Genomic DNA, 16,065 nt, shown 5'->3' on the forward strand with positions numbered 1-16,065 from the left:
CATGGCATGCAATGATTGCGGGGAGCTGCTGCTGGGTGCATACACGCTGAACAGTCCTTTGGTACAATTATTATGCTACATGTCGGTCTTTACATTTAATAGGAAGCCTTTATGGGCTCAGCAGGATAATAAATGCTCTGATTTCAATGCTCAGTCACGGGTAGTTTAATACCACCAGAAGCTAAGAGCAGTATGCGTCCCACGTACATGCTACTGACATTTTTGCAACGTCCGGTTGGCGTAATGACAGAAAAAAAAAGAGTTTTAAAACACACACACAAAAAACTGTACCTTTGTGATGTAGAATTTTTTTAACCCATCCAAAAATGAAGTAAAAATTGAGGCCACCTGAGGTTTAAGAGCATGCCCTGTAAAATAAAAATACATACATGCACAAATAAATCAAATATAAATGAGTAAGCGGCTGTGATGAATGTTCAATGAGAAAGCAATACAGGTTCAACTCATTTTTGGGGAAGAATATAGAAGGGGGGTAAATGCGTACCAGCCCTTTCATTGTCAGGCTGAGCTGCATTTAAGTAGGAGCCTGGCCAGGCTGACAATGGAAGGGTTAAATGGAAAAGCCGCTTCTTGCTAAAGCCATGCCAACTAAGACCTCAAATTGGTGGGAAACAAAACACAGACGTTCATACCACATAGAATATCCTATAAGCCTGGGAAGCTCCTACATCGAGCTGCAGGCGACGTGTGAACAGAGATAAAGGAGGCTTTGGCAGCGGTTCCTCGTCTTTGCCCTTATACGAAAGATTGTGTCTACGTCTTATAAGGACACGCCAGGCTTGGGTAGAATAAGAAAAACCTTAACGTCGCAGCAAGTGTATGTATACCATACATGATTATATCTAATTTAGGCTGAATATTGGACATCGTGCTAAAATGAGATAAATTATTTCTAGTTTAGGGTCTACTCCGACGTTTGGTGAATGTCCCTAATGCTTGCCACAATATAGCCATAGACTGGCATAGGTCATCCATAGGCTCCCATGTGTAAGTAACCCATACTACACATTATATGCTGGGTTTTTTTTTGCAGGATGCCTCTATGTTGAGCAGAGCAGCAGATTGCTTTACTCAGGCTTGGACTGGCCCACAGGCAAACAGGAGAATCCTCCGGTGGGCCACCATCCTCATATATGAGCAGTACTTGACACAATATACTTGAATCACTATGCACAAAGATCTTATTCATTTAACAATCTAACCCGTTCATTACTATATAAATTTGTGATTGAGGATAAGGTCTCACTTGTATGTAGCTGAAAAGTGGGGACCTGGAGTTGGTTACTGGTGGGCCCTGGGCACCCAAGCCCGATACTGGCTTTACTTCACAAGGCACATCAAGGTATACCAGCCCTATCAGGGATAAAAGGACTCTTGTGGTCTTCATTAGGTGACTGGGGAGGTCTATCTGTATGGAGTGTGTGAATCGGGGGCCAAGACAACCAGTATGGAGCAGTGAGCAAATGGCCTTTTCTCCCGACTTCTACTGTACATGTACTACAGAAGTCAAAAGGATTTTGCAAGCCAACTCTGATCACGGCAGTGTAACCCCTTAGACGTCATGGTGAACAGCAACCCTGGCATCTAAGCGGTTGGATGGGGTACGGGTCCATGGTTACGCCCATTGTGCTCCCGCCATGATGGGTTTTTTAATGGCAAAGCATGCCCCAAGTCATTTTTTCAAGGGAGATTCCGGCTTTAAACAATCTTTATTTGCTGTAATCATCCACTAAATATAAGCGGAATAGGTTTGGCCCCCGAATTTCTACTTATGTCCCAAGTGTGAATGCAGTCAATGGGAATGTATTCTAACTAGACGCAATATGTATATATTCAGGCCTGACTGCAGATCAACCTCCAATATCCACTCCCCCATGTCACAAAGGCATGATAACAGGAAGATACAGGGTTAAAAATAAACTAATTCTAACAAGGGATAGGAATTTATTTAGAATACCATTCCAGAACTTTATAACAGATCTATCTAAAAAAAAAGATAATTTTTTATCAGTTTTATGGTTTACATTAAGAAAAGGAACAGAAATAGTGATTTCTTCATTAGTAAGTGTAAGAGACTGGTTGGCGAAACACTGGCGAAACCAGTGATTAACTACTGATCCACACAAATGGTGACCCTCCAACTACATGCACAATTCTAGAATTTTTGCATAGTAAAGGGTTCTTTATAAACTAAAAAAAAAAGTGTTATTTACTCCTTCTAATAACCGCTGATCTGGCGGTCTTTGCTAGGACTGGCAACAGAATGGCTGCAGGGATAGGTGACTCTTATACAGGACCTCATCCCACCGGAAGCTATCCCCATAAAAGTGCTGCTCGTGTCCTTCCTTCAGCAGTCACAAGCATATGTGGCTTTCAACCCCATTTTTTCTATCGCTCGTCTTTTCTTGTTACTTGTTCATTTGTGAAGTTCTGCAGAATATGTTGGCCATAGTTAAAGATAGTTATTAAAGGGAATCTGTCAGCGTTTTTCAGAGAGTAGCATGAGTTAGGGGCTGAGATACTGATTCCAGCGATATGTCACTTACTGCGTTGTATTTTACAGTTTCAATACAATCAGTGTTTTATCAGCAATGTGTCACTTACTAGGCTGTGTGCTTTTTCCATACCATTCAGGTTTTATCTGAAGGAGATTAACACGACAGGACTACATCTCACGTGCCTCCTAGTCCAACCACACCCCCAGCACTGACTAGCAGCTTATTGTCAATATACAATGTACACAGAAAGTTGTGGTAAGGGCAGGGGCAGCTTTCGGAGCTCTGCTTCATGATGCATCTAAAAACTCTGATTCTGTCACAACTGCGGCACCCAGTACACTCAGTGTTGCATCGCTGGAATCAGGGTCTCTTTTTCTAGGTTATGCTGCTCCTGAATCTCTACAAAAACTCAACTTCTTTTGTTTCCTCCCTCTACTAACCTACCTAAACCAGATATTGCAATGTCCTTGGGTGGTTCAACCATAACTCCCAAGCACCACGCTCACTGTCTTAGGGCTCTTTCACACGTCAGTATCTCCAGTAAGTCTGGTCACAGTTTCCACACGTACCGGAGACACTCACACACGTAGACCCATTCAAATGAATGGGTCTGCGCACATGTCAGTGTGTTTCCACAGACCGTGTGTCCGTGGGCAAAACACGTTGACATGTCTGTTTTTTTCACGCAGCACAGGCTGCAAAATGTCCCACACACATGCACACTGATGACATCCATGTGTCATCAATGTGACACGTACCAGCACTTAGGAATCAGCGGTGCAGTTAGCGCTGTTCCCAAGCGCCTGGTGCTGAACGCTGCCCTCATCATTTTCCCCCTCTTGCGCTGCGATCAGCACCAGCAGGGGACAATGTTGGGAGTAGTAGTCTGCTCCCGCTGTGTCCTGGTGTAAACATAAAAATAAAATAAAAAATCTTTACACTCACCTGACACACAGGTGCACACGGACACTGATATCTCCGGTACCGGAAATATCTGGACGTGTGAAACCGGCCTTAGGGTGATTTTTGACACAGAACTTTCCTTTATTCCCTCTATCCAATCACTCACCCACTCTTGTCACCTGCATCTTAAAATCCCATCTCCAAAATCCAACCTTTTCTCACCTTTGAAACTGCAATAACCTATACTGTCGTTCTTATTCATTATCGTCTGGACTACTGCAACTCTCTCCGTCTCCCTCTTACTAACCTTTCTCCTCTCTAACCTATCATTTTCTGATATGGCTCCTGTGCTTGATGCCAGGGGCAGGTGGAAGGTGCTGCAACGCTTTCGGACTGTCAGCTTCCAACGTTCGCTGCCAGTGTTGTGCATGCTATGCGCAACCACCTGAGGTGAGTGCATTAATTTCTCTCCCCACTCTACCCATCCTGAAAGCGGCAGCAAGGTTAGCATTTCTGTCCAGCCACTACACCGATGCCTCCACCTTGTGCCAGTCATTACACTGGTTACCAATCTGCTTCAGAGTATAATATAAACGTTTCTCTCTCACTCACAAAGCTCTCCACAGTTCTGCATCACCCTACACCTCCTCCCTCATCTCTGTCTATCACCCTTCTCTTGCTTTCCATTCTGCAACTGATCTAAGACGAACACTATGTAATCCAAACCTTACTTCCGTCTAAAAGACTTTTCTTGTGCTGCGCCAGTTTTCTGGAATGCACTACCTCAGACAATCCAATTAATACTAACCCCACATTTTTAAGCGTGCTTTAAAAACACCTCTTTAGATAGGTCCATCACCTCACTTCATTAATGTAACTCTTCCCTGTTCCCCTTTTTACATTTTCCTCAGTATTTGGTCCCTCATCTGTCTCCACATCTTCCATGCACCCAATAGCACTTGGTAACTGCACTTAGATACTGGCTGATAACCGGTTCATGCAGCTTTATTTGAAACCATTTATCATAATGATGCTCCAGAATTATTAATTTCATGAAAAATATAAGTATTTATTGACATGGATATATCAAAAGGGACAACAGTTCCTCTTTGAGGAGTTTCTGTTAATACACTCAAAATGAAAAGGTGATTCTACAAATTTCTTTAAAGGGGTTTTCTGAGCTTCAGCCTAATTTTCTGCAATCACTATGTGACTGCAGATGGCTGAATCCTGACTGTGTAATGCGCACACTGTCAGGACTCTGCTCTGTTTCCTGTTCGAGGGGGCAGTTACATGACAGTAGCTATGTGATTCAGCATAGTTTTGGTCAAGTGTGAACTAGCAACTTTTACTGTTTGTCTCACCGTTCAGTTGAGAGAAGCAGATGAGAAGCTGGCTGCCGTGGGACTGTGACTATGCTGAATCACATACTTGCAGTCACTTGACCCATCCACTCCAGAGGAAAACAGTGCAATCCTGACAGTGTGCTTATTACACACTATCAGAATTTAGCAATCTGCAGTTGTATAGAGTCACTGATAAAATTTAGTTGAAGCCTTTAAATTATACTACTGAAGGTCTTAATGGTGGGCCTCTTTACTGACCAACACTATGAGCCGAGCTGCAGGTTTAGCAGATTGTTATTGAGGGCAGTGGGTCAGCATGATGCAGGCTCTTCATCTCAATACACCAACATCCTCCCGTGCAGATTACATTTATGATGACAACTAGGTGCTCTCCCATACATTACTTGCTTTATTTCCCTGAAGTCCATTTGTTTCCTCAATCAAATACAGTACAGTGACTGTTCACTAATTAAGGTTTCAGTCCCTAACTGAAGGCTTCAGATAAGTGGACGGCATATTAACAAGACATTCCCAGGGTTAAAATAATTACATATTGATTGGTATTGATTGCTAAACAAGTCCGCCACTCTGCAAAATGCTGCTACCAGATTACATCCTCAGACACATTAAGCGCTGGATACATGAGCACCTCACGGCATTACATCAGCACAAGTGATTATCTTTACTAAGCAAACTCACCAAATTGAAACTGTGCATTGTCCATAAGGCGAATTGAGGCAGGAGCACATCTCTGCAAGAAAAGGGGGAAAACATAAAGGGTCACCAATGTACAATTACAAGAGGCAATGGCATTAAACAGAGGTCCACAAACTTAAAGGGGTTGTCCAGGCTTGGGGCTCAAGTCTGTAGTCACTAAGTAACTGTAGTCTTGTTAATCCTCAACGCGCACACTGTTCACAGTCAGGATTCTCTGGTGCCGGCACTGGGAGAGCATGTGAATTGCATACTTTTGGTCTCATTACGACTAGACGTGTCCAGCCTCGATCAGTTCTCTTGTACTTAGTGAGGCTCAGCACGTCTAGTCGGCACATGACCGCAGTTATCTAAATCACATATTTGTGCTCACAAGCCAGATAGCTGAAGTCTCCGGTGAATCCCAACAGCATTCATATTGCATGCTGTGAGTCTTTAGTCACAGAGCCTGGACAATCCTTTTAACTGGCAAAAAAAAAAAAAATTACATTACAGTAGTCGCATATACTTTAAAAACTGAAAACATTAAACCATAAATAGGCCCAAAGGGCGGTCTTGGACCCCAATCATGTGTGCGGGAAGTTTCTGCACTTGAAATCATTGCATTGTAAGTAACGATAAAAAGTCACGGCGTCCGCTTTTAAAGGGGCTCCAGCTTTTTTAAAATGGATGGCCTGTCCTCAAACTCTGAAGAAGCTAGAGCACATCAGTTTGCAGGCTGGTTTGTACTTTCCTGCACTATACACTGACAAAAAGCTGCTTATCAGTGGTGAGGGTGTGGTTGGACTACGAGGCATGAGACAACTAGTCCCGCAGTGATAATCTCCTGCTGATAAAACACTGATAGTGTTGAAATGGTATAATACAGCCCAGTAAGTGACACATCGCTGGAATCAGGGTCTCAGTCACTATATCATGCTGTTCTCAGATTCCATAGCAAAACCTTCTGATAGATTCCCTTTAAATACAGCGTAGGCATATACAAACCAACCTGCAAAAGCAATGAAGAGACTGCAGTGCTCAGGAGGGTGGAAAGCTAATCTGTGGGACTGCCACTCTTCCCTAAAATCAATTCTTATTTGGGACTACAAATCTGTACACATCCAGTTTGAATATAAGGAAAAAAAATCCTTAGACGACAATTTCTGAGTTATGCGCAGCAGTAACATGGTTGCAGTAAGCTTTAGTGCAAAAGTGTGTGTAGCTTTGGGGGGAGGGGAGGTGTCTAAATTATCATGGATCATAAATACCGTAAATAATAATAATTTTTATAGCCCCAGCATATTCTGCAGCAGTTTACAATTTTAGGGGGGACTTGTACAGATAATAACGACGTTATATAATAAGCATAACGCAAATATCAAAAGGAGTGAGGGCCCTGATCCCAATCTTACAGTCTATAAGGAAATAGGGGAGACACAAATGGTAAAGTGTACATATATTGTATAATACAGCTATAATATACTAAATAGGGCACACAGATAACACTTCATGAACTGGTCGCCAGCCAGTATGTGTACAGTACAGACAGAGGCTATTCAGTGCATGGATGGTATGAACCTGAATTTGAAGAAAATTTTGATATGGGCCAAACTGGGACAGTTAGACAAGTGTGTTAAGGCCAGTCTAAAGAAATGGGTTTTAGGGCACGCTTAAAGCTGTGGGTATTGGGAATTAATCGAATGGTCCTGGGTAGTGCATTCCAAAGAATTGGCGCAGCACGCAAGAAATCTTAGAGATGGGAATGGGAGGTTCGGATTATGGAGGATTTTAGTTTTAAGTCATTAGCAGAACGGAGGGCAAGGTTTGTAGACTAAGACGAGGGAGGAGATTAGGGTGATGCTGAACCGTGGAGAGCGTTGTGGGTGAGAGTGACAAGTTTATATTGAACTCTGTATTGGATGTGCAACCAGTGCAATGACTGGCACAGGGCAGAGGTATCAGTGTAGCGGTTGGAAAGGAATAAGATCCTGGCTGCTGCGTTAAGAACGGATTGGAGAGGGAGGGTTTAGTAAGAGGGAGACTGATTAGTAAAGAGTTGCAATAGTCCAAACTGAAAATGAATAACAGCTACAGTAAGGGTTTTTGACGAGTCAAAGGTAAGAAAAGGTCTAATTCTAAGGATGTTTTTGAGGTGTAGATCACATGAGCGAGCGATTGATCGGATGTGAGGAGTGAAGGAAAGATCTAAATTAAAGATGACCCGAAGATAACAGGCATCTTGCTGGGCAGTAATGGTGGAGCCACACACGGAAATGGCAATATCGGGTATTGGTAGGTTAGTGGAGGGAAGAAACACAAGTTCAGTTTTTGACAGATTCAGTTTTAGATAGAGGGAGGACAGAGTAAATCCCTGGTATTTTGTAATAATGCAGGGTTCATTTCAGGAGAGGAGGTATAATTGGGTGTCATCAGCATAGAGATGGTACTGAACACTGAATCTATTGATTGTTTGTCCAATAGGGGCGGTGTACAAGGAAAAAAGAAGGGGGCCTAGGACTGATCTTTGAGGAAACCCGACCGGAAGGGGAGAGAATCCAGCAAAAGACACAGAGAAGGAGCGGTCAGATAGGTAGGAGGAGAACCAGGAGAGAACGGTGTCCTTGAAGCCGATAGAGCGTAGCGTAGTGAGGAGGAGCTGGTGATCCACAGTGTCGAATGCTGCAGAGATCCAGGAGAATCAGCAGGGAGTAGTGACTGTCACGGTTCCACCCCTCAGTGTGTCTGGGATGCAGTTACTGACAGCTCAGCCGTCCAATCTAGTGCGGGGGCGTGCTGGAGATGTCACTACTGTGATTGACAGCTCAACCATCCAATCAGGTACAGGGGCGTGCTGAAGCTGTCAGTGTGTTGATTGACAGATCGGCTGTCCAATCTGGGATTGGGAGGCACTGGCTATTTCCAGGTGTTCATTATTCCAGGTGATTGCCAGGCTACTTAACTAAGCTGTTTCTCCCAGACCTCTGCCAGACGTTCATTCAGCTGGTGTGAGGTTTGTTCTCTGTGCCTTGTGTTCTGATCTTCTGCTGCCTGACCCTTTGGACTGTGTTCTGATTACCCCCTTGTCTTGTCCTTTGGCTTTGTTCCGCTTTCTCTTGGTATTTGACCCTGGACGGTGACCTGACTAACGCCTCTGCCTTTTCCCTTGGTATCTACGTGCTCTCTTGGTATTGACCCCGGAACGTCTGACTATCTGCCTCACGGTCGCTCCATGAGTTAGTGACTAGCGTCACAGTGACCATTAGATTTAGATGTTAGTAGATCATTAGAGACTCTAGTAAAGGCAGATTCAGTAGAATGTAAAGAGCAGAAACCGGATAGTAAAAGGTCAAGAAGAGCGTTATCTGATGTATAGCGGATTAGACGGGAGTGGACCAAGCGTTCCAGGAGTTTAGAGATGAAAGGAAGACTGGAGACAGATCTGTAGTTAGCAGGACAGTTCTGGTCGAGAGATGTTTTTTTATTTGATGGATGTATGCTGGCATGTTTAAAACAGGAGGGAAAAATTCCAGATGAGAGGGAGAGACTAAATATTTTAGTTAGGTGAGTGGTGACAGCAGGGAAAAAGGACTGGAGGAGATGTGAGGGAATAGGGTCCCTAGTGCAGGTAGTAGGGCGAGAAGATGCAAGGAGCCTGGTCACTTCTTCTTGCGTGACTGGTTCAAAGTTAGAAAGTGAGCAAGATGCAATGTAGGAGGGAGGAGAATCCATAACATTAGGGGATTGGGAGAAAATTTCCTGTCGGATATGGTCAAATAATAAAAATCTTCCTTGTGCTAAGCAGATGCAATTAAAACTATTTTAACATGCTGGAAGGAAAAAGAAAAGCTGTACTTTAGTCTAAGATTTAAAAATATTTGGATAAAATTCCTTTTTCACTCAATTCTAACCATTTTTTATCAATTAAAACATACAATTATGGGTCGCCTTATAGCAACCAGGTGTTGAAAGGATAGGAAATGTAATCCTCGCACAAGCTGATAATAGCGATTGCACGCTCCCAGTGAATGAGAACACACGGGTCAGTGGTCTGCGGTGAAACGCTGCATAATTCACCTACAGGCTACCGCTGTGGTTATCGGCCTGCATAGACATTACATAAGAAGGGCAGACGTGAGCACGAGACCAGAGCCGCACAGATATGGATTTTGCTCTTTTTCATTATTTCTTCTGTTATTGCAGATAAATGAAGTATAATAAACGTGCATGTCCTCATGACAATCCATAAATAGAGCTAACTATAGAGAACTGGTCATATTACAAATTAATCTACCAGTAAAAAGACAAGCAATGTTAAAGAGCATTTACAAATAAACAATACAAAAATGGCTTTATCATCCGATGGTCTCTTTCCTTGCCCCAAACCGATCAGGCTTCTCAAAAAGACAATGCTTATATGGCCGAAAACAGGATGACACGCTGCTGAGACCTCCAGTGATCAGATGTGATCTGTGGGGGGGACACCTGCAGCCCCATCATGGAAAATTATATTATGACCGCCTCTTTAATCTCCAGACAGTGTCTACTCACGTCCTGCACTGATATGTCAGTCATGTGGCTTCAGCGGGGACGCCGGCACGTGATCACTGAGCCCAATGACTGTCTGCAGCGGTCAAGTGAATCATGTACGGCAGGAAGTAAAAAGCAGAGATTGACGGGGGATCACAGTTTAATTTTTTCAGTAATAATGAAATATAAGTAGTAGGATTCTAAGTAGAACATAAATCTTAAATTACAAGTTTAAGATACACGCACATACTGCCATGCCACTGATTTTGCTGGTTAATCTACATGACAAAAATCTGGGAATGTTGCAATTTTTTTTCAATAATTTTTGAAGAGCCCACCAGTACTGTTAATTCTGAGGGCCCAACCTACCTGCAAGTATTACCTGCCGCATGGTGAGAAATTTCCAGCTGGCACATCTTCCATATACGCAAATGGAAAGATGGCAGCTTTTTCAATGTACTTTCCCACTATAGTGACGAGTGGCTTCCTAGCGGAAGTCACCTGAAGGACGAATATGTTACTTCTTTTAAGCAACTCACGGATACCAAATCCTCAAGTGGTTAAAAGTAGCAGCAAAAGACTGAATATGTGCACAGCAATGTCGTTTTTACACTGCTGTGCACTATGCCCATATTCTGCAGCAGATTTGCAGTGCTATTAGGCGGATTCCAGTTGGAATTTGCCAGAAAGACGTTGTATGCAAAGTCTTAATAAAGTTTTTTTTCTTTTTTGGAGAATGCAATCTGTTGAGAAAACTACAACTCCCAACAGGTTTTGAAGATCAAAACCATGGGCCGCATGAATCAGAACAGAGCTGCGTGATTGTAGACAGAAATATTTTACTCTTAAGGCACCACTTTAGGGTTTTGCTTCTTTTTTTTTTTTTTTTTTTCATTGCAGCGCTGGAGTGGCGCTTCTAATCTAAGGTCTCATACTTACCTGCCACCATTGCCATCTTCTGTCGCCGCTCCCATTGGTCTCCAGCAGTGTCTACATAATAATAAACTAGATTGTTTCTTAGATGAATGAAAAGGTGCTGCCTTTTTTCAATAGGGCATCCAGTATGTTGTTCCAAGCACTTCTCATGTAATAGGTTGTAATAGGTGGGTGGCCCACCGGGGGATTCACCAGTTCACCTGTGGGCCAGTCCTAGCCTGCTAAAAGTGGTGGTCATGCTGCTTTCTGAAAGACATGTGACTAGCTATATCATACAGGATCAGATGTCTGGAAAGTCTGAATAGATACTGTACAGGTGGTCATATTGTTGTGTGCCACCCGACTTACCAAGAACACGGTGAAGAAGGGCCGGAAACATTTTCTAATTTGACAAGAGGACCAGTGGAGGATCTATATTGAATATTTTTATTTATTTTTTTTTATTAAAAGGGTCATTCCGATCTTTAGAAGCATCACCTATCCACAAGATAGAAGTTAACTTGCTCATTGGTGGGGGTTCAACCACTGGGAACCCCCTTCTCAGGATCGGTGGGTATCTCAGCAGTTGGACCCCCACTGATCACCTTATAAAGATAAAAATAACCCTTTAATTTTAGAATTAAATGCTATTTATGAACGTGGCTTGCCAAAAACAGCAATAATATCAAACAGAGGAGCGAGATCAGCGGCACAACCACGCTTTCTAGGGGCAGACTTATAAGATAAATATCTACCACTTAAGAACAGGATTACCGATCCAGCAACATACGATGTACACTGTTCTCCCCAAAACAGAAACTTATACATGAAGATGCGTTACAAGCCACACTGTTTATAACGGTAGACCGTCTGATCAAAAGTCAGGAAGCCATCACTCAGAGATGGATGTGGAATCACATCTGTTTCACTAACATTTACTCGCAAGTAATGACAAACTCACCCCAAACTAATATATAGCACAGGCCCCCATGTACAAACACAGGAAGGAAAGTTAATGTCATCGGTGATGGATAGGCCTGCTGGACGTGTGCTGCTTTTTAAGTGCCACCAAACCAAACCTGGTAGTCACAGAATCAGAGCTGGTCATTGTGAGCTTTGATTCTGTGACCCATAACACGGCCCGGGTTCCTGTAATTACATAAGCCATGTAGCTGGAAAGGAGGAAGCGAGGCCATCTAATAAATCAACGGCTCTGGAAATGTAACTCTACAAATACACAGACCGCCCGACAACAAACACAGGAATGGTGTTCCATTAATTTACGTAGCCAGGGAGTCCGGGGCTGACATATACATGATGAACCTGTAATTCATAGCTCATTAGCAAGGGCCCTGATAAATTATGATAAGCACTGCTGCCAATAAGGACACAAAAAGAGCAGCTTTTATATTGTGTTTTTTTATTTTACTCAAATATAGAAATGTAACAGAAAAAGAAAAAGCTTTGGAAATTATTCACGGCAATAAAAAATTTACAAAAAAAAAAAAATCTGTACAATTGTGTATTTCAAATCCATATCTATTGATGGCTCTTTTTAAATGTCATCATATAAAAGGAGGTAAAAAAAAATCTAAACTCAAGCAATTAATACAGAGAAGAATTTATGATAAAATGATACACACATATATATGAGATGAGCGGGGGTCGCCACACACCCACCATGCACCTATCTCACACCAATTCCACCCACTTTCCCAGAGTTGGGAACAAAATGACGTGAAAATGGGGCTGCACCAAAATTTTGCGACGTTTCAAAGCTTTTAAACACCAGTATTTCAGGAACTAGAGTAGCATTTCTGAACAAAACATCAGCACTTTTAAGCAATTGGAAAATCGAGCGTGGCCATGTCCAGTACCCTCCCTTTACAAAAAAAGTTGCAAAATTTTTGAGAAACTTCACAAAGACTTTATGATAATTTTCTGGGGTAGAAGCTTTGACCAATCGGCTCCCTCTTGTTCCAATCATGTCTCCCGTATTTTCTCAAATTTGGAAAGGTCATCAAGTTTATAGCACCATGGTAACCACTTTTGAACCGCAATAAGACCAGATGCAGACTGCGTTTGTAGCCACTGTTGGTGTATATTTCCTGAGCATTTGTGCCCAATATGGCCAGAGTCTGGATCAATACCTCGTTACCCATCCAGCACAGAGAACCATTGCAAAAAATGTATCAGGTATTTTTATTTTTGTGAAAGCCTCCTGAGTACAGTCCGCCTGGTACACAGACACACACATACCACACAGAGGCCAACATTTCTTTGGTGACTGAAGGCCTATGGGAAGGGTAAAGTATCCTTTAGACCAGGGGTCTCAAACACGCGGCCCGCGGGCCGCATGCGGCCCCTGAGGCTGCTTTATGCGGCCCGCAGGCACAGACCCCTTGATGATCCCGACCAGGTCCAGGAGGAGCCGCCGACAGCAGCGCTGCATTGCCGCACAGAGACTGTTTCCCAGCACTGCATTTCCAATGCCAGCCGCCGGCCAATCAGAGGCCAGCAGCTGATATCTGCGTGTCGGCGCAGCGAGTATGACGTCATTGCCATATGGAGATGTCAGCTGCTGGCCTCTGATTGGCCGGCGGCTGACATTGAAAATGCTGTGCTGGGAGGCAGTCTCTGTGCGGCAATGCAGCGCTGCTGTCGGCGGCTCCTCCTGGACCAGGTCGGGATCGTCAAGGGGTCTGACTCTGTGGTGCCTGCGGGCCACATCTGCAGGAAGGCCACCGAGGGAACGGAGGACAGGTGAGAATCATCTTTTTTTTTTTCTATTTTATGTGTGTGAAGAACAGCACAGGGGGCACAGAGCCACAAGAGGGGACCTGGATGGGGCACATAGCCACAGGATGGGGACCTGGATGGGGCACATAGCCACAGGATGGGGACCTGGATGGGGCACATAGCCACAGGATGGGACCTGGATGGGGCACAGAGCCACAGGATGGGGACCTGGATGGGGCACATAGCCACAAGAGGGGACCTGAATGGGGCACATAGCCACAGGATGGGGACCTGGATGGGGCACATAGCCACAAGAGGGGACCTGGATGGGGCACAGAGCCACAGGATGGGGATCTGGATGGGGCACAGAGCCACAGGATGGGGATCTGGATGGGGCACATAGCCACAAGAGGGGACCTGGATGGTGCACATAGCCTCAAGATGGAGCCCTGGATGGGGCACATAGCCACAGGATGGGGACCTGGATGGGGCACATAGCCACAGGATGGCGACCTGGATGGGGCACATAGCCACAGGATGGCGACCTGGATGGGGCACATAGCCACAGGATGGGGACCTGGATGGGGCACATAGCCACAAGATGGGGACCTGGATGGGGCACATAGCCACAAGATGGGGACCTGGATGGGGCACATAGCCACAAGATGGGGACCTGGATGGGGCACATAGCCACAAGATGGGGACCTGGATGGGGCACATAGCCACAAGATGGGGATCTGGATGGGGCACATAGCCACAAGATGGAGACCTGGATGAGGCACATTAGTACAAGATGGGGACTTGGATGGGGAACATTACTACAAGATGTTTGCCATTATTACTATATGATGCTAATTGTAAGACAATATTACTGAATGTGGCCAATTGGGGGAAACAAAATTGTAAAAATCAAAAAAATAAAAATAAAGCATGAAAAAATATTGGGCACTAAAAATGCTGTTTTATATGTAAACTAAAGTAAACACAAAAAAGTGCACGTTTATTATCGCCACATCCATAACGACCCAAGCCATAAAAAAATAAACACGGAAAAAATGTTCAAAAGGTGTATACAAAAAAAAATGGTATCACTAAAAATGTCACATTGAACAAAGAATGCGGCCCCCCAAATTAAAATTTTTCCCATGTGCGGCCCATATACCCAGCCGAGTTTGAGACCCCTGCTTTAGACCTAGTACCCATCCGCAGCATGCACTTAGCCTAAGGCCTTATTCAGATGTCCATTTTTTACGTACATGTTCTACCTGTGCTTTCCAGAGACACAAAGTGCACCCATTATAGTGTATGCTGGTATTCACATGTCTATGTTGGGGTTTTTTTGCAGACCGTGAGTTCACTGGAAAAAAAAAAAAAAAAAAAAAGAGACATTTCTGTTTTTTTAATAATACACCAAGTGTGAGCACTTTAGGGATAAGAGATTCTGAACAACAAATTACCCAAAGGGTAAATAGACCCTGTTTAAGGGATACACTAAAATGACTTATTTATTCTCATTAAAAAGTGGTCTGTACTTAAAATTACTAAAGTGGTCCTGTATTATTCCAATATATAGGAGGGTTACCAACTAGGACACCCCACCGACAGCTACAGGTATTAAACCTTATTATATATATATGCTTTCCTATCTATATAATGGCTGCAGCCCATGATACTATGTAGCACTTTATGCATTCATCAATTTCATTTTCTTTCATACAGGTTCCACTAAAGATACTAAAAAACACACATGTATATAGCTCCCCCCAGCAGTTCCACCTATACAGGCTTCATCAGGGGGCTAGAGCTATAAGAAGATAATCTTACTATAGCTACAGTATGCAGCAGTCAATGGGATGTCCCACTTGGTAACCCCCCTATATATTTGAATAACACAGGTCTACTTTAGTAATTTTAAGTATAGACCACTTTTTAATGAGAATAAATAAGTCATATTTTAGTGCATCCCTTAAACGGGGTCTATTCACCCTTTGGGTATGGTAATTCATTTCTGTTTTGTGACCCACAGATCAAAATCAACCATACAAGTCTATGAAATCACTGACTGCACTTGGATGTATATACTCTGTGTGCTGTCCATGTTTGACATTGTATTGGATAGGAGAAGGTTGGCAAATGCTTGCCCTGCAGGACTTGCTTGATCTTTTTTTGGGGGGCAAGAGGGGCATACAAGACATTTACTGACAGAACACTGAGGGTATGTGCACACGATCAATGTTCACTTCGGATTGGACGCAGCGGCCAGATGTTACAGCAAAGTGGATGGGATTTATACAAATCCCATGCCCACTAGGTGTCTGCGGCTCACCCGCGGAAACTGATGCGGCGCGTCTTTCCAGACCACAGCATGTCAATTTCTCCAGCAGGTCCACATGCGAGCTTTCCCATGGACCTAATCGCTA

General features: G+C 43.7%; 1 protein-coding gene across 1 annotated transcript in view; it reads right to left on the bottom strand.

Annotated features, from left to right (window-relative positions):
• The window catches only part of AGPS (alkylglycerone phosphate synthase), a 205,768-nt gene that overhangs the window by 68,343 nt on the left and 121,360 nt on the right, over nucleotides 1-16,065 (bottom strand). The window contains exons 12-13 of the mRNA XM_073646879.1: nucleotides 5,468-5,519; nucleotides 292-368 (exon numbers count right to left, since the gene is read on the bottom strand). Of these exons, the coding sequence (XP_073502980.1) occupies nucleotides 292-368; nucleotides 5,468-5,519 (129 nt within the window). The remainder of the gene's footprint in view (nucleotides 1-291; nucleotides 369-5,467; nucleotides 5,520-16,065) is intronic.

Source organism: Phyllobates terribilis, unplaced genomic scaffold (assembly GCF_046119375.1).
Source record: "Phyllobates terribilis strain yellow unplaced genomic scaffold, ASM4611937v1 Scaffold_9__5_contigs__length_417890890, whole genome shotgun sequence".
Taxonomy (NCBI): domain Eukaryota; kingdom Metazoa; phylum Chordata; class Amphibia; order Anura; family Dendrobatidae; genus Phyllobates; species Phyllobates terribilis.